This window comes from Hyperolius riggenbachi, chromosome 11 (genome assembly GCF_040937935.1).
Source record: "Hyperolius riggenbachi isolate aHypRig1 chromosome 11, aHypRig1.pri, whole genome shotgun sequence".
NCBI lineage: Eukaryota > Metazoa > Chordata > Amphibia > Anura > Hyperoliidae > Hyperolius > Hyperolius riggenbachi.
In genome coordinates this window covers 105,301,889-105,321,443 of record NC_090656.1, presented here as the reverse complement: position 1 = coordinate 105,321,443, position 19,555 = coordinate 105,301,889, and the positions used below count along the sequence as shown (strand labels likewise).

The 19,555-nt window shown below is 46.1% G+C and overlaps 2 protein-coding genes across 3 annotated transcripts in view; one reads left to right on the top strand and one right to left on the bottom strand.

Moving 5' to 3' along the window:
* The window catches only part of DDB1 (damage specific DNA binding protein 1), a 67,109-nt gene extending 58,307 nt beyond the window's left edge, over positions 1–8,802 (bottom strand). The window contains exon 1 of the mRNA XM_068260951.1: positions 8,640–8,802. Within this exon, the coding sequence (XP_068117052.1) occupies positions 8,640–8,700 (61 nt within the window). The 5' untranslated portion in view covers positions 8,701–8,802. The remainder of the gene's footprint in view (positions 1–8,639) is intronic.
* A 62-nt stretch (positions 8,803–8,864) lies between these two features.
* Positions 8,865–19,555, top strand: part of TKFC (triokinase and FMN cyclase) — a 54,562-nt gene continuing 43,871 nt past the window's right edge. Inside the window, exons 1-3 of one of the 2 annotated variants that reach the window (XM_068261495.1) lie at positions 8,865–9,014; positions 17,265–17,312; positions 17,703–17,742. In XM_068261495.1, the coding sequence (XP_068117596.1) occupies positions 17,737–17,742 (6 nt within the window). In that variant the 5' untranslated portion in view covers positions 8,865–9,014; positions 17,265–17,312; positions 17,703–17,736. The remainder of the gene's footprint in view (positions 9,015–17,264; positions 17,313–17,702; positions 17,743–19,555) is intronic. The other variant, XM_068261496.1, reaches the window with a different exon arrangement.

Sequence of the window (19,555 nt, the reverse complement as noted above, 5' to 3'; positions counted from 1 at the left end):
TGGTATCCACACTCCAAATGGATCGTTCCTTACTACAATCAAGTGTGCTTACAATGCAGGAATAAAACCATCCCCACATGTCTGAGGTGCTCTGCTTTCTCATAGGATGAGGTCCTGGGTATATTACCCTATCAGTCACAGCTGACAGCTTGAAATGTGGAAGGATGGTGTTAAACTGTGCTGTAACCATGCCTGATTATAATAATGGATCTGGTTGCAAGGGTTGTTCTGAGGGGTTTCTGCTCTTACCACTGCTTTGCCTAGGTCAACAGAGAAAACCCAAACATATCCTCACCCACTTTGGTCATTTTCAGGCACACATGTTGAGTAAAACAAATAGTGTGGTAAAGGGAGTATAGCACATTTTGAGGAATAAAGGGAAAGACAGCACAGTATGTTCAGAACTGTAGGTGCCACATTCAAATTATGTATTAGTTGCTTAGGATGAGGAAAGACATCTGTTCAACTTTAAAATATGGTAGTACAACACTCGCCTGGTACCCTCACATATGCCAGTTGTTCCAGAGGAAGGCAAAAGCCTTTACAAGACTCAGAGCTGCTCTGCGCTTGTGAGTCTTTGCAAGCAGGCAGAGCAGCAGTGATTGGATGGATGGGGAGAGCAGCTCCAGCATGATTGGGCAGTGCAAAGCGGTGCTGCTGAGAGCTGCCTCCCTGGTTGGCTGGCATGTATAGAGTACGGGGCTGGAAGAACAGCCAGTCGTCACAGCGTGAGTTTACATCGGGTTATTGCAGTTGGGGCCAAGTAAAAAAAAAAAAAAAAAAAAAAAAGGGACTATACCATTTGTCATTTACAGCTTGCCAAGGGTTCCCCTATGATGGGATTACAGTTACAGAAGTCCATCAGCGTTAGTGCAGGGACTGACGCATAGAAGGTACAGTGACATGTAGATAATTAAAGGGCCATATTCGATATTAAAATAAATGTCACAGTGAATCTTCTGTATGGTTTGTGTAACTACTGTGGGGGTGTTAAAAAGTGAAAGCTTTTGCGGTAGTTGTCCTTTAACTAATCAGAGGCCGGGGATCGCTGATCTCCTTTACGGCGCTGCTGCGACAGCAGCCCCGTAGGATGTAAACACAGGGGATTTCTTCACCACGTGTTTACATTTCGCCTGCGAGCCGCGATCGGAGGCTCACAAGCTGTTCACGGAGACACCCTCCGTGAACTGACATGGTTTCCATGTAAAACCACAAACGACCTGCCGCCGCCTATCGGCGTTAGGCGGTCGTTATGTGGTTAAATCATAATCACTACACAAACTGCCCAAATGGCCCTGATCAAAAGTTTACACACCCAAGTCCTGAAGTCTTTTGTGGTAGTTGTGGATTAGGCTCTTTATCTGCACAGACGGTAAAGCTGCCCATTCTTCCTGGCCTTCAGTTCTTGTAAATTCTTGGGCTGTTTTGCAACAATAACACGTTTGAAGTCTCCCCAGAGTGGCTCAATGATAGGTCAGAAGATTGAGATGGCCACTGCAGAACCTTCACTTTGTTTTTGCTGTAGTTAATGGTAGGTCAACTTGGCCTTGTATTTTGGATGATTGTCATGTTTCCAGGCTGATGAGTGCAAATTTTCTGCCACTATTTTTTGATAAATTACAGCATTCATATTGCCAACAATTCTCACCAAATTTCCTGTGATTTGTAGCTCACACATCACCAAACCATCAGCAATACACCACGTTTCACGGTTGGAATGGTGTACCTTTCATCATGAGCCTTGTTGACTCTTCAAAAGTAGCGTTTATGGTTGTAGCCCAAAAGTTTAATTTTATAGTCTCATCACTCCAAATGACTCTGTGCCAGAAGGTTTGAGGATTGTCTCTGTGCTGTTTGGCATATTGTAAGCAGGAATCCTTTGTGGCATTTGCGTGGTAATGGCTTTCTTCTGTCAACTGGACCATGTACTAGGCCTGAACGATTTTAGGAAAAGATTGAATTGCACGATTTCTGTCAGAAATTGCGATTTCGATTCCCGATTTTTTTTTCAAATCGAGCCTTAGCACTAAATTCTCAATGTACAATACCATTTACAAACATACACTGATTGCATTATGTGAATTTATCTAAACAAATAGCTATAAATCTAAAATGCGATGATGAAAATTAAAGGCAAAAATTAAGAATTGCTCTCAATTAACAAATGTATTAATATGAAACATGCATGTGTCTTGCGTCAGCGAGACGTGCGGCGGCACTTCCGGGTCTGCGGGTACGCAGACGAATCCCATCAGCCGTGCCATGCAAGGCTATGGGATTTGCAGCCTCCCGCATAACTTCAGATGGAAATGCCGGCCGAATCGCTAGCGCAAGCGATTCGGCCGGCGGCGCTATTCATCCCTACGGCAGAGTTTCCCTGTGCGATTTGCCTGCGGGGAAACTCTGCTGATTTGGCGCGGTTTCAGCGCCAGTGGAAACAGGCCCTTAATGTTTTTTTACTGCCCCCACTGCAGCTTTGCAGAATGCGGCAGTCATCATCATTATCACGCTGACACATTGTGCAGTGTGACAGAGGCGATACAAAACTTGAATGACAGGGTGTGGGCGGAGTCTGCTACTTATGTTAGTGTGATTGACTTGCATGTGGGCGGAGTCTGCCGCCAGCCCAGCAAATGATGTGGAAGTGCTGGGAGGAGGGAGTCGCCAAGTAAGAGGCAGAGTCTGCCGCTTATACCACAAAAAAAAGGTGACGCAATAGTGCAGTGTTCTCCCCAGGCTCTTTTAGCCGGGTGCTCCACCCGGCTAGATTTGGTGACCACCCGGCTGTCATCGGCTCACCTCCTCACCTCCTCCTATGCTGTAAGCACAGTTGCCCTGCATTTTCAACTCGCCCCACCCGGCTACTTTTTTATGCCACCCGGCAACTATTTCATGCCACCCGGCTGGAAAAAAATTCTGGGGAGAACACTGTAGTGATTGTTTGCTGACAAGTGATTGTCAGCAGACTCAGCCTGCAATCTGCCCAGTTTTTGATGTGGGAGTGCTGGGAGGAGTAAGCCACTGGGACGGAGTGTAAGAAGGGTGGGCGGAGTCTGCCGCTCGAAACAAGAAGTGATTAACAGCCGCCCAGCTAATGTTGTAGAGATGCTGGGAGGAGTGACCTGCGGCGCCACGAGTGTGCTGATTGGCTGCACTCTACAGTTAGTGGAGAGAGTGAGCTGCCTCCATCATGGAAAGTGTAAACACTGGCACTAAGCCGCCGCACACCGCCGCTGCATAGAGCGGGAGAGGGTACTGCCAGACTGGCTACAGAGGGGAGTGAAAATCGTTGCTATGGCGATCACGGAATCATAATTTCCGTGATCGCGATTTCGGTCCAAAAACGATTTATCGTTCAGGCCTACCATGTACCCCATCACTTTTTATTGTGCATACCGCATACTGTATCTCACCTGAGGTTATTTGTTGGGTTTTTCTGGCATCCCAAACAATTTTTTCTGGCAGTTTTGGCTGAAATTTCAGGTGGTCTACCTGACCGAAGATCCCTTTCCTGTTTTATAGAGTTCAGCTACCATTTCCTGCAGAGCCTTTGACATTTATTTTGCTTATCCGATGACTTAGAATCCAAAAAACATCAGTGGCAGCACTGAATGAAAGATGCATGGGTCTGTCAGGAGTCCAAAAACTCATTGACCTTTTATAAACAGCCATTATTTATAAGCAAACAGATCACAAGTGAACATGGTTACCTTTAATAGCCATTAAACATGCCTCTAATACTTTCAGCCATTGACCCTGAATAAGCATATGCAGATGAGATAATTCTGACATTGTTACAGCTGACAAAATAAGCCACAGGCTTGTTCCTAGTGTTATTTAAAGAGGAGCTGTTAGGTATAGGGTCTCAGAGAAAAAAAAACACATATATCAGTAGCTAAAGATTGGCTGTACTTACATTACATATGCATTTCACTGTCCACGTTTGGATTTCACAGAATTTTTATATAGTATTTGCAGAGATTGATGCTCCTGACAGCTCATGGCAGGTTCCATGTTTGTCTGTCTCCTATGAAGCCAAATGTGTCGTCATGTCCTGCCTGCTTCCTGATGATTCCACTCAGAAAGAATACAACACTACTGTGCAGTGAATATTAATTAGCCATGTGGCTAGGAACAATAGCGGACTCATGCAGTATACTCTGCCCAGAGATTTTTCAGTGCTGGCTGTTGTAACATGAGACTGTAACTTCTCACTAGCAGCCGAGGGGAGGACCCAAGCAGCCCCAGAATGCTTTGCAGTATGCTATGCGGCCTGTCGTCCTTTTAAGAGCTTGGGAATACAGAGCCTTGCTGTCAGCACACATCAAAAGTAAGAGAATTTTAACTTCAGTATTGGCCTTTTTGGCTTCCTTCTAAACTGTTTAACACAGGAGAATAGAGGTTTAAATTAGCTTTTGCAGCCTGACAGTTACTCTTTAAACACAACTGCAGCCAAATAGATCAGCAGAGCTGCCAGGCAACTGGAATTGTTTAGGAGGAGATATGGCAGCTTCCATATGCTTCTCACTTCAGAGTTAACATAGTTGTTTCACCATGAGTGAAAGAAAAGTATTTGTGTAATCATTCATATTCTATGAAAAATGGTTAAGAAATCATAAATTCCGCCAGAGTATGTAAACTTATGAGCACAGCTGTAGTTCTATGTAAGCTTGGGAATGAGCATACACATTTATCTCATGTCAGTTCAGGTACCCTATAAGAAACAAGTTAGTCACAGGAAGGTCAGAAGCACATATTCTGACGTGACATTATGTGAAAGGTAAATCTGGTTCAAGTGTAAGTGCATCCAATGCCATGAAGGTGACTCCTAGCCCAATAAATAAGGTGAGAAATTCATATCTGGCCTGAACTGGTAATTCCAGCCTATTTAAAATCCTTTTTATTGTATAAGAGTCGTCCGTAAAGTAACAGCCTTTTTCAATTTACCGATAAGGAAACATTTTAAAGCCCGTTAGCTAAAAATGAAACTAGCTGGTGGCGTGGGACTGGAGGAGCCGTGACTGCGAGGGCACAGGACTGCTGCAGCGGTCTGGTAGAAGCCCCAGGTAAGTAAAACAGATTTTTAAAATTTTTTTTTTATAGGCTTAAGGGTCTCTTTACCGCACAAAGCTTGGGGTAATGAAAGTCTATGGGCGACACACTGTGTAAGCGACGGAGTGCAGTGTGCATGCACGAACCAACAGGAATCCCAGTGAGGTACTTCCCGCCCAGCAGGGTGTACATCACTGAGTGGGGGCGGCACTATGCATATGACCCTGGCAGTGCACTTTGCCACAGGGTCACATTTGTAATTTTTTTTGCAGTTTTCAATCTCTTTGTTGTAGTAGTATTACACTCCTCACCCATGGGTGCTGCTGAACAAGCAGTTACTGACGTTCTGCCATCAAGTGACAAGCTGTGCAGAGAGAGGAGAGTTTACACAGATCTGGCTGAACATTATTAGGCGAGACAGATTTACCTGCACATTACTAAGGCTACGTTCACACAGTGACGAGCATTGCCATTGGACCATAACGCAATAAAGGGGAAAAGTCCCATTGTGCATTATGAGCGCAATGCGAAACATAGTACATGGAAAGCATGCTTTACTGCTACAGTAATCACACACAACATGCCTAGCGTTATGCTAAAGGATTCCACTAAACCACTAACAACCCAACGTAAACATACCATTACAATACAATTGCATTTGCTATATGATTATTCAGTCCAAAGCAACGCACCACAATATGTCAATGTGAATCTGCCTAGAAGGAGCGCATATCATGCAATATATAACTAGGAGAGGGAAGGAGAGGTGACAACACATTACTAAAAACAAATATGCCTAACATTAAAAAGAGGGGGTAACAGATCCACAGTGTATTGCTAGAAGGGAAACACACAGATCTGTCACTGAGTACGTATTATAATGACGCCCAATCAGTTGGGCGCAGTGTGAACCGAATCAAGGCTAAAGAGGGATTGTCACCATAAAAATCTAATTTGAACAGCAACTGCTCTTAGTGTATTAAGTGATAAAGATGCTAATCCTGCATTCAAAACTTTTTCTGTTATGGTTTGGACTAGTTATCACATACTTAAAGAGAACCCGAGGTGGGATTTAATTATGTTAGTGGGGCACAGAGGCTGGTTGTGCACACTAACACCAGCCTCTGTTGCCCCATGGTGTGCCTCCAGGACCCCCTGCCCGCTGCTATACCCTCCACAGTCGCCAGCACAGTTTACCTATGCGGTGTCAGTCAGCGCCGCTCCCTCGCCTCCTCTGTATCGGCACTACCTGCTCGCGTCCCTTCCCTCCAATCAGCGATGGGAAGGGACGCTGGCGGGTAGCGCCGATACAGAGGAGGCGGGGGAGCGGCGCTAACAGACACGGCATAGGTAAACATTGTGCTGGCGACACGCTGTGTGTCGCTAGCACTGCGGAGGGTATAGCAGCGGGCAGGGGGGTCTTGGAGGCACACAATGGGGCAACAGAGGCTGGTGTTAGTGTGCACAACCAGCCTCTGTGCCCCACTAACATAATTAAATCCCACCTCGGGTTCTCTTTAAGGGGCACTGCCCCTTTAGTAGTCAGTGCCAAACAGCTGCATGCTGGGGGTACTTTTTATCTACCGTATATTCCTATCCTTCCATTTATTTCCCTGCTTAGCTGCCTAGCTGAAACACAATCCTCTGCTCACTTGTGTTTACAAGCAAGGCTGAGGTGACTCAGCGATTGGAGGAGAAAAGAGAAAAAAGTAAAAGGCAGAAATGACATCAGGATTTAGCCTAAACTGTGGGCAAAAGACATGGTTCCCGCCAGGAACAGAATTCTCTTCATTTACTATATAAAATTCACTGAAATAAAAACTTGGACAGTACAATACATGTGTTATGTAAGAAGATCAAGTATTTATCTACTTATATACATGTTTTTTTTTTCCCTGGCATAGTATGGCTAATCCTACAGCTTTAAATCCTATTCCCCCTTCGAGATGTAGCAACTCGGAGGAAGACGTAATTCAGGGTCTGGCTATTGCCGGCAGACGTAATGACATGATGTTACAGACGTCATGACATTACAATTACGTGTATGGCAGCGCCCAGGTCAGGCACTACAAGGCTGTGAGAGTGCGCCTACTTGACCCGATCTGGCAGTGCCTTGCTAGAAGGGGGCACACAGATCTGGAAGAGCACTGCAAGAAAGGGGGCACACAGATCTGGCAGTGCATTGCTAGAAGGGTCACAAATCTGGCAGTGCATTGCTAGAAGGGGGGGGGGGGGCACAGATCTGGCAGTGCACTGCTAGAAGGGGGGGCACAGATCTGGCAGTGCACTGCTAGAAGGGGGGGCACAGATCTGGCAGTGCACTGCTAGAAGGGGGGGCACAGATCTGGCAGTGCACTGCTAGAAGGGGGGGCACAGATCTGGCAGTGCACTGCTAGAAGGGGGGGCACAGATCTGGCAGTGCACTGCTAGAAGGGGGGGGCACAGATCTGGCAGTGCACTGCTAGAAGGGGGGGCACAGATCTGGCAGTGCACTGCTAGAAGGGGGGCACAGATCTGGCAGTGCACTGCTAGAAGGGGACACACAGATCTGGCAGTGCATTGCTAGAAGGGGGCACACAGATCTGGCAGTGCATTGCTAGAAGGGGGCACACAGATCTGGCAGTGCATTGCTAGAAGGGGGCACACAGATCTGGCAGTGCATTGCTAGAAGGGGGCACACAGATCTGGCAGTGCATTGCTAGAAGGGGGCACACAGATCTGGCAGTGCATTGCTAGAAGGGGGCACACAGATCTGGCAGTGCATTGCTAGAAGGGGGCACACAGATCTGGCAGTGCATTGCTAGAAGGGGCACACAGATCTGGCAGTGCATTGCTAGAAGGGGGCACACAGATCTGGCAGTGCATTGCTAGAAGGGGGCACACAGATCTGGCAGTGCATTGCTAGAAGGGGGCACACAGATCTGACAGTGCATTGCTAGAAGGGGGCACACAGATCTGGCAGTGCATTGCTAGAAGGGGGCACACAGATCTGACAGTGCATTGCTAGAAGGGGGCACACAGATCTGACAGTGCATTGCTAGAAGGGGGCAAACAGATCTGACAGTGAATTGCTAGAAGGGGGCACACAGATCTGGCAGTGCATTGCTAGAAGGGGGCACACAGATCTGGCAGTGCATTGCTAGAAGGGGGCACACAGATCTGGCAGTGCATTGCTAGAAGGGGGCACACAGATCTGACAGTGAATTGCTAGAAGGGGCACACAGATCTGGCAGTGCACTGCTAGAAGGGGGCACACAGATCTGGCAGTGCATTGCTAGAAGGGGGCACACAGATCTGGCAGTGCATTGCTAGAAGGGGGCACACAGATCTGACAGTGCATTGCTGGAAGGGGGCACACAGATCTGACAGTGCATTGCTGGAAGGGGGCAAACAGATCTGGCAGTGCATTGCTAGAAGGGGGCACACAGATCTGGCAGTGCATTGCTAGAAGGGTGGCACACAGATCTGGCAGTGCATTGCTAGAAAGGGGGCACACAGATCTGGCAGTGCATTGGTAGGAGATGGATAGAGCTCTTGGCACACAGCACTATGCAGGGGGGAGGCACAGGGCTGGCTGTCGCACTCACCCGTCACGCAGGCATTGACCGCAGTGGGTTTCTGAGCGGTCACCACGTAATTGTACGACATGGTGCCTCCGGGTGAAGCTGCTGCCGCTGCGACAAACCAAGCGACAGGCGCGAAAATAGACAGCAACAGGCCGTCACCTATCGGAACTGGAAACAGCAAATCATAGAGGCGGGGACAGCGTAGCTAGAGCGGTGGATTCGGTACCATAGAGCTTAGCTCCTATGGGGGGGGGGCACAGTACGGCTAGAGCGGTTATGCAGTAGCGCCCATTGGGCGACAGCGCGCCTTGGTGGAGCAGAAGAGGCATGCAGGTGTGTGATGCCAGGAGCAGGACAAGCTGGTTGTAGTAGTCCAGCAGAGGCTGAGCAAACAAGGTATACTTATGTAGGCTGAAGCTTGCTCGTGTGTTGTTTGTACACAGTGTCATTGTCACACAGGGGCGTGTCTGTGTGACATAGGAAGAATATGTATATAGTCGCTCAGAGTAAGCAGCAGTTCAAATCATTTGTATTTAGGGATTTTAGCAGTCTGAAGGTGCCCACTAATGAAACAATCTATTTGTACAACCTTACCATTTTCATGTAAAATGCAAGGTACTATCATTCTGCTTACCCTTCTATCATCTAGATTTGGTGAGGGTAGAGGGGACACAGCAGGAAACAGACTCCATGCAACCAACCAAATAGGTTTAGTAAAGTTAAGTAGCTGAAGTGAGCGCTGTGCCTAATCGACCTAACAATCATCGAAATGCGCTCGGAAATAATCGAGCGGCCGGGAATCGAGCGGTGCATCAAGTGCTTGAACGCACCGTGTGTATCCAGCATGAAGGCCGCAGGCAAGAGTCCTGGTGTGCGATTTTAGAGTATCGTTTTATAAATTAGTGGTTGTGACCAAATTAGTGAGCTTGCCGCGATTTGAAGGAAGGTCTCCTGACGCAGCACACTTCTGGATTTTGCGACTTAAAGGGAAGGTCCAAGGAAACAAGAAAAAAAAAAGAAATCTACTTACCAGGGGCTTCCTCCAGCCCCTGGCAGCTGACCTGTGCCCTCGCCGTAGCTACATTGGCTCCCGGCCCCCCTGGTGCAGATGCCGTACTCGCCAGGTAGGCATCTTCCTGCGTTCCACTGTGCGGCTCACTGAGTCGCACTGACGTCTCTGGGCTGTCCTGTGCAGTACAGTCCGGACGACGTCAGCGCAACTCTGAGAGCCACTCACGCAGGCACAGTTGGCATCTTGCGCCAAAGGGGACCACGGACCACCAGCGTGGAGTGGAGTTGCGGCGTGGGCACAGGACGGCTGGCAGGGGATGGAGGAAGCCCCATGTAAGTGGATTTTTTTATTTATAAAGTCCTCAGATGTGTCTATAAATGCAAACCAGTGCGCACCTGTGCAGGAAGCTCCCAGCGACGTCAGCAGTCAGGGTAATCCAACTTTCAGGAGGGGAGCAGCGAAGGAAAGGAGTAGTACGGACTGACGGTGAGGGATCAGAAGAACTTCAGGGGGCTAAAAGAAGCCCCAGATAAGTAGCTGGCCAATGGCCACATTCATTTTTTTTAATGCAGGGAGTGGAGCTGGTCTATGAGGTTTCCCATGGGGTCTACTTAACTAGACTAGCTCTGATTTGGTAAGATTGTACATAATCCCTTACCTGAGTAAATGAAGATTTGCTGTTCAGATAAATTTTTTCTAATTAGAAGAACATGTAGAATGAGATAAATATGTACAGTATTCTCCCCAGGCTCTTTTAGCCGGGTGCTCCACCCAGCTAATTTTGGTAAGCACCCGGCAGTCATTTGCACACCTCCTCATCCTTCTCCTATGCTGTAAGCAGAGTTTCACCGGCCCTGCATTCTTCCCTCACACCCCACCCGGCTGGAAAAAATTCTGGGGAGAGCACTGCTCTTTGTCATTTGGATACTAGTATACAGCTCTCTGTCAGTTAGATAGCAGTAGACACCTCTCTGTCAGTTAAATAGTAGAAGACACCTGTCATTTGTATGGTAGACAGCTATGTAAGTTGGATAGTAGACAGCTCTTTGTCAGTTAAAAGCAGTAGAGAGTTGTCAGTTGGATAGCAGTAGACAGCGGTCAGTTGGATAGCAGTAGACAGCGGTCAGTTGGAGAGTAGTAGACAGGTCTTCTTCATTTTGATAGCAGTAGATGGCTGTCAGTTGGATGGTAGCCATCTATGTCAGTTGGACAGTAGTAGACAGCTTTCTGTCGGTTGGATAGTAGTAGACAGCTGTTAGCTTTATGGTAGACAGCTATGTAAGTTGGATAGTAGACGTTTTTCTGTCAGTTGGATGGTATTAGACAGCTCTCTGCCAGTTGGATGGTACACAGCTCTCTGTCAGCTGGACAGTAGTAGATAGGTCTCTGTCAGTTGGATAGTAGTAGAACACTCTCTGTCAGTTGGCTAGTAGTAGACAGGTCTCTGTCAGTTTGGTAGCAGTAGACAGCTGTCAGTTGGATGGTAGTAGACCACTCTCTGTGTCAGTTGGATAGTAGACAGCTAGGTCAAGTTGAACAGTAGTAGAGAGGTCTCTGTCAGATGGATAGTAGTAGACCGTTCTCTGTCAGTTGGATGGTACTAGACAGGTCCGTTGGATAGTAGTTGACAGCTGTCAGTTGGATGGTAGAAAGCTGTCTGTCAGTTGGCTAGTAGTAGACAACTCTCTGTCAGTTGGATGGTAGAAAGCTATCTGTCAGTTGGATAGCAGTAGACAGCTCTCTGTCATTTGGATGGTAGACAGCTCTCTGTCAGTTGGATAGCAGTAGATGGCTTTCTGTCAGTTGGATAGCAGTAGATATCTCTCTGTCAGTTGGATAGCAGTAGACGGTTCTTTTGTCAGTTGGACAGCAGTTGTCAGTTGTATGATAGACAGCTATGTAAGTTGGATAGTAGTAGACAGCTCTCTGTCAGTTGAATAGTAGTAGACCGCTCTCTGTCAGTTGGACAGCAGTAGACAGCTCTTCAGTGTTCTCCCAGGCTCTTTTAGCCAGGTGCTCCAGCTGTCATCGTCTCGCCTCCTCATCCTCTTTCTATGCTGTAAGCAGAGTTGCACCAGCCCTGCATTCCCCGATTGCGCCCTACCCAGCTACTTTTTCATGCCACCTGGCTAGAAAATGTTTTGGGAGAGAACACTGATGTAATATGTAATACACAGAAATCGCCTGCCTACCATTTTTCTAAAATTAGTAATGGTCCTTTTGCAATATCAGGCGCTCGGCCATGTTATAGACCTGATATTGTACTCTCCACATCTATTGCCTGATGAAGCGGGATAGTGACCCGTGAAACGTGTTGCATACTTGGAGCTTCTTAATAAATGTTACTGTAATTTATAGTAACGTCTCATTGTCCGTTTTTTTTTCTTCATGAGGGAGGTGAGTCCACCAACTTCCCCCTTTTAAATTGATTTGATGTTAACTATTTTATTCGTGTTGGCGCCTCTGTTTTCACCTATTTACAATGCAAAGAAAGTGCTCTAATGTAAAAGAGACCTTTATAGTTATGATAGCATATTTAAGTGGGCAATTCAACCTATTCTTCGCCTTACATTGCAGTTTTACTGATGCAGCATGTGTTCTATTTTGCAGAATTTGAAAGACCACTAAAGTATTGCATTCACATTTAGGCTAATTTCACACCAGGACGTTGCGTTAGAGGGGGCGTTAAGGTCGCATAACGTCCCCCTAACTCAACGCCTGGTGATGCTGGATCTGGACGTCAGAGTGAGCCGCGTTGTGCAGCTCACTCTGGCGTCAGTGATGCCGTGATGCGCACTCTTGTGCGCATGCGGCATCACGTGGTCCCGCCGGCCAATCGCCGCACAGAGCGGCTGCTCCAGGAAGTAAACACTGCACGTCATAACGTGCAGTGCATATTAATTAGCCATGTGCCTGGCCGCTCTCCGCTCCTCCCCAACATTAGTGAGCATGTGCAAGCAGTCTAACGCGGCTCAGCCGCGTCTAAAGTACTGCATGCAGTACGTTGCCTTGTGACGCAGCGTTACAATGTAACGCAACGTCCGCACTGTGAATAGCCCCATTGATTTTTCATTACTGTGCGGTGGGCTGCGTTACAGGCTGCTCTAACGTGCGCCTGTAACGTCCCACTGTGAAACCAGCCTTAGTATTTGCAACACAGCCTTTGCTCACATGCTATAGAGGCTAAAGTTCCTGTTACTTGGACTGCAGCCTCTACATTTCATATTCTCTGAAGAGGATATATGGCTACTTTCACACTACAGTGGAGGAAATAATTATTTGACCCCTCACTGATTTTGTAAGTTTGTCCAATGACAAAGAAATAAAGTCTCAGAACAGTATCATTTCAATGGTAGGTTTATTTTAACAGTGGCAGATAGCACATCAAAAGGAGAATCGAAAAAATAACCTTAAATTAAAGATAGCAACTGATTTGCATTTCATTGAGTGAAATAAGTTTTTGTACCCTCTAACAATAAAAGACTTAATACTTAGTGGAAAAACCCTTGTTTGCAAGCACAGAGGTCAAACGTTTCTTGTAATTGATGACCAAGTTTGCACACATTTTAGGAGGAATGTTGGTCCACTCCTCTTTGCAGATCATCTCTAAATCCCTAAGGTTTCGAGGCTGTCTCTGTGCAACTCTGAACTTGAGCTCCCTCCATATGTTTTCCATTGGATTAAGGTCCGGAGACTGATTAGGCCACTCCATGACCTTAATGTGCTTCTTCTTGAGCCACTCCTTTGTTGCCTTTGCTGTATGTTTTGGGTCATTGTCGTGCTGGAACACCCATCCACGACCCATTTTCAGTTTCCTGGCAGAGGGAAGGAGGTTGTCGTTCAGGATTTCACGATACATGGCTCCGTCCATTTTCCCGTTAATGCGATTAAGTTGTCCTGTGCCCTTAGCAGAAAAACACCCCCAAAGCAAAATGTTTCCACCCCCATGCTTAACGGTGGGGACGGTGTTTTGGGGGTCATAGGCAGCATTTTTCTTCCTCCAAACACAGCGAGTTGAGTTAATGCCAAAGAGCTCTATTTTGGTCTCATCAGACCACAGCACCTTCTCCCAGTCACTCACAGAATCATTCAGGTGTTCATTGGCAAACTTCAGACGGGCCTGCACATGTGCCTTCTTGAGCAGGGGGACCTTGCAAGCCCTGCAGGATTTTAATCCATTGCGGTGTAATGTGTTTCCAATGATTTTCTTGGTGACTGTGGTCCCTGCTAATTTGAGGTCATTCACTAACTCCTCCCGTGTAGTTCTAGGATGCTTTTTCACCTTTCTCAGAACCATTGACACCCCACGAGGTGAGATCTTGCGTGAAGCCCCAGAGCGAGGTCGATTGATGGTCATTTTGTGCTCCTTCCATTTTCGAACAATCGCACCAACAGTTGTCACCTTCTCTCCCAGCTTCTTGCTAATAGTTTTGTAGCCCATTCCAGCCTTGTGCAGGTCTACAATTTTGTCTCTGACATCCTTGGACAGCTCTTTGGTCTTTCCCGTGTTGGAGAGTTTGGAGTCTGCTTGATTGATTGATTCTGTGGACAGGTGTCTTTTATACAGGTGACTAGTTAAGACAGGTGTCCTTAATGAGGGTGACTAATTGAGTAGAAGTGTCTAACCACTCAGTGGGAGCCAGAACTCTTAATGGTTGGTAGGGGTTCAAAAACTTATTTCACTCAATAAAATGCAAATCAGTTGCTATCTTTTATTTAAGGTTATTTTTTCGATTTTCCTTTTCATGTGCTATCTGCCACTGTTAAAATAAACCTACCATTGAAATGATACTGTTCTGAGACTTTTCATTTCTTTGTCATTGGACAAACTTACAAAATCAGTGAGGGGTCAAATAATTATTTCCTCCACTGTATATGTGTGTTGAGCATCCATAAAAATAGCATGGCAATGCAATGTTGATCAAAAGTCACATGGTAAAGCATCTCATGTTTTTGATGGGTTGCGATACATACAATGCAGCATACAGTCCATAGAATTATGTTTGTACCGCACCCAGAACTGTGCGCATTACCCGGTAAGGTATAGCATGCAGTGCGTTATCCTGACGGAATGCGTTGTACTGCAAACATGCCAGTGTGAAAGCGCCATTGAAATATAATTTCATTGTGTTTTTGCAAACATATTGTTTGCTGCGACACAAGATATAGTGAGAAAAGAGCCTAAAACATCTGGGTGATTATGAGACACACTCTTGTGAGCAGGGAAGGAGCGAAAAGAAAAGTTCAGCAAATCATTGAAGTTTAATTTATGAAGTCAGTAAGCATAGAGAACAGCAGTATCGTGTATGTGTAAGTGGGTGATTCAACCTCCTCGCCTTGTATTGTAATCTCCCAAATGCAGTGTACAGCAAAGTCCCCGTTATCCAGAACTCAGGCAACTGGAAGTCTAAACTAACTGGCATGCCTGCCTCTGGGGGTTTGCAGGGCATAAACTACTTACTGATCCTCCAGGCACCGTCTTCTATGCATCCTGCAGCTCCCAACAGCTCCCAACGGCTTTCTGGCATCCGTGCACGCAAGACATTGTGGGAGGCTGGGTCCTTCCTCAGAAAGCACTATGGATGCCAACCAGAAACTTCCACATTGTCAATGTTGGAGCTTTAGGAAATGTTAGTCTGTGGGGGACATTTGGTGGAGGGAGATTCTTTGTAATTTAAGAGGGAGAACCAGCTGTGGTTGGCCATTTCTCATGACATATGGCTTCTTTCAGACGAGCAGCTGACAGGCGGTGAATTCACTTCCCATCAGCTGCTCTACTGCACTGGCTGGCCGCTTGTTAGCACTCATTACTGGTGCTGGATTTGCAGCCTCCCGTGGAGTCACAGCAGTCCAGACATGTTGTGGTTCTTTGCCAGCAGGTAATGCCTCCACGAGTCAAGCACTGAAACACTTGGTGTTAAAACCGCAGCCATTCCGCTGCATTTAAATTACACCCGAATGAAACTTGTGTCCTTTAGAGAAAACCTGAAGTGAGAGGGATATGCAGACTGTCATATTTCTTTTTAAACAATACCAGCTGCCTGCCTTCCTGCTGATCTCTCATGCATCAGAAATGTCTGAATCACACACCTGAAGCAATCATGTGGCAAATCTAGTCATATTTCAGTCAGAACGCCTGATCTGCATTGTTCAGGGTCTATGGCTAAACATATTACAAACAGAGGGTCAGAAAGATAGCCAGGCAACTTGCATTATTCAGCAGGAAATAAGTATGGCAGCCTATGTCCCTCTTACTTTAGGTGTGTTTTAAATTTCTGTTGCCCCAAAGGATCATTGGTAATCCTTTTTGGTGACAGTTTAGGAATGATCACTGTACAGGCACACTATTTTGCTTACCCTGAAAAGGGGAAAAATATTTAATAAAGCTCATGGTGGGCTAGATTACATTCTCCTGCTCACTTTTAGGTTCCTTTCATTACCCTGTCCTGTAAGTATTCCACTAGTTCCTTCTGTCGAATACTCTTCCGGAAGTTTCCTGTGGGCGGTGCCAAGCAATTCAGAACTGTGCAGGCATGAGTGGCAAACCGTGCCTGCACAGTGAAAGTAAGCACTCCTCTAGAAGGCTCTATTTATGGTCTAGTGCTCAACTAAGCTGCTAATTTTATTGCCTGAAGAAGCGGGTAAAAGCCTGCGAAACACGATGCCTGTTCTGGAGCTTTGTGATTAAAGTCTGATTTATGCGTCTATATTGAGTCTATATTGTGGGAGGTAAGTCCACCACTACCTCCTATTTGTAAACCGTTTTTTGGACATTTTATTCTACTTTGGTGCCTCTGTTTGCAGTTACTTACTCATCCACAAGTGGTTTTTTTTCTCTGCGCATGCACAGTTCCAAACTCGTGCATGCGCAGTTCCAAACTCGTGCATGCGCAGTTCCAAACTCGTGCATGCCCAATTCCAAACTCGTGCATGCGCAGTTCCAAACTCGTGCATGCGCAGTTCAGAATGGCTTGTCACTGCTCGGCGGAAATTCTGGAGAGAGAAGAGAATAGGGCATGGGGACCGGAGGTAGAGGGGGCGACGCCTGTGGGGGGACCACCAACAATGAGCAGCATGTGAAACTCAGGAGAGGTAATCTATCCCACCATGGGATTCCTTCAGTATTTTTTTCCCATGATTCAATGGTACTTTAGGACATTTAACATTGCTTTTGTTTCAGTTTAATGAAACAGCTGCAACAAGGCTGCAGTGTTAAGTTTGAACTGAAGAAATCCCAGAATTCAGATCAAAATATGTAGCACTGGTAAATGTTGAACTGTTAATCAATTACAATTTACAAACATAGCATTATTAATTAGTCTGTGGATCAAAGGTGACGGGCAGGAGAACTGCACACACAGCAGTTCATGATTGCTGCAGATTGTCAGATTATAGTTATACAGCTTACAATGAATTGTTCATTTTGGTAGTTCATTCCCCATTATAAAAATTAGGCTCTACTGCAGCATTAATAAAACTGGCTTTACAAAGCATCAACATAATCTGTGTTTTGCACCTGCATTAAAGGGTCTTTTGTCTGGAAAAAATCATCTCCCCAGCGTGTTTTCTGCTTATTTGCACAACCCTTGGCAGTGCTTTCAGTCACATGTCTGCCTTTTCATACTCTGATCTAGGTATAAAGTTCTGCAGCCGCCCTGCTTTGCAGAGATTCCATGCGTTATGTAAGTTCTCACTGCTTGAGCTCTGTAAGCTTTTTCTCAGGCATTATGTTTATTATTTATTCTGACTGTGTAGGGCTGATGTTCTTTGAGAAGTGCATCAGCCCACCTGTATGTTGTGCTTTTGGTGCCATCACCCGCATGACATTCATTTTTGTCATTGTTCATCCTGGACTGTCTTCCTTGCTGTCACTTCTGCTATACTCTAAAGGAGCACATAGTGCACGGTCCCCTCCCTGCATACCGAACTTCCAGAATCCTGCCTCAATATTATTAGTTGTGCATCATATACGTAACACTAAATTACAAACCTGTTACTTTGCATGCCATACGTATAGATGTGATGTAATGTTATGTTATTTATCTGTATGACTATTATGTCTATTCTAACAGGATAAGCTAGGCTTGCACTGAAGATACAAAAAGTATGGAGGTTTGTAACGTTTATATTTTTTCAGTTTTTGTACAATTTTTGTTCAGTGTATGCTCTTACACTGAGTGGCCAAAAAAGTTAGAGGCACACCTTCTTTGAAAGCAAACCAGTCCAACAGAGTGACGTAACAACGCACAGTTGCTTAGCTTTGGATGAGGGGGGGGATCACTCGTGTGCTGTGTTGTGCGGCCCTGCAGCTTGGCCTTAAAGCTACAGTGGACATTTTAGCTAAAATTGGCCTGGTCTTTAGGGGGGTTTACCACTGTGGTCCTTAAGTGGTTAAAGAGAACATGAGATAAAAATGCATACATACCTGTGGCTTCCTCCAGCCCCCTTCAGCCTGATTGTTCCCTCGGTGCTGTCCGCTGCCTCCTGGGTCCTCCGTAAGGGCTCCCGGTAATTCCGTATGTCAGGGCTTGCTGCGCATGCGTGGCCCAGCCATGTGAGCCCATCCCGCCGCGCTCCCATTGCCGGGAGCTTCTTGCGCCTGCGCAGTACTCTCCTGGCCGCGGGAGCAAGACTGTGGAAGCACAGGTGGCTGCACTGCGCCTCCGCCGACTGACTGAAGCTACTGGGAGCCCTTACGGAAGACGAAGGAGGCGGAGGATGGCGCTGAGGGAGCGATCAGGCCAAGGGGTGTTGGAGGAAACCCCTGGTATGTATGAATTTTTTTTATTTCATCTCAGGTACACTTTAAGTGACTTTGAACAAGGGATTATCGTTGGTGCAAGAAGAGCTGGTGCTAGCATCTCTGAAACAATGACTCTTTTAGGATTTTCTCGTCCAAAAGTATCTCAGGTGTTTAGACAGTGGCAATTGAGAAAAAAAACTTCAAGCGATAAGGACTATTCTGGTCGAAAAAGGCCGGTGAGTGAAAGAAGTGAAAGACGAGTAGCACGCATGATCCGCAGCAACAGAAGAGCAACAACATATTACAGCTGAATTCAATGCAGGTGCATCACAAAGCATATCCCAGCGCACAACAAGACAGACTTTGTAAAGGATGGGCTTTAGCAGCAGGAGACCACAAGTTATCCCAGAAAAATAGGAAAAGATGCCTATTGTGGGCCCCTGCCACTGCGTTTGACTGGTCTCACATTGGTTTGAGGAACATTATTCAGAGTTTAACCTGTTTCCATGGCCAGCTCAGTCTCCTGACTTCAATCACATTGAGCATTTGTGGGACGGAGTCGAAAGATCACTTCAAAGCTTGGAAATGCCACCATGCAATCTGACCAAACTTATAGTTTCCAGTGTGTCAGCATGGGCCATTCCTCAGCAGCGGTATCAGCATATTGTTGAGCCCATGCCAAGAAGACTATCGGCTGTGATCAGATCTAAAGGTGGACCAACTTGTTATTAGAGGGTGTCTCTAATTTTTTGTCCACTTAGTGTATTTTGATTTGTGTTTGTTAAAATGCTCTCCACAAGCCATCTTTCCAATAATAAGGGATTTGTGTTTGTTTGCTAGACTTATCTTAAATGTCTGCTATATTTGTCTTCTCTCCCTTATGTCACTATCTCAGTCCTGCACACTCTGTAAACGCATACATTTAAATGGGGCGAGTAGAAATCCAGTACAATATCGTTCATTTTACCATTATTTTACTTTCCCTGATAGCAGAATATTATGGTAGTAGTTATACGGATATTCTACTATCCCTCGCTGTACCCTTATTCTCACATTAACCCTCCCCATCTGTTCCTAACACTAACCTCCCCCACCTAATCCTAACACAAACCTTCACGCTATATATGCCTAAGGCTCAACACACACCATACAATCTTGGTTGTTCAATCTTACCACTTTCAT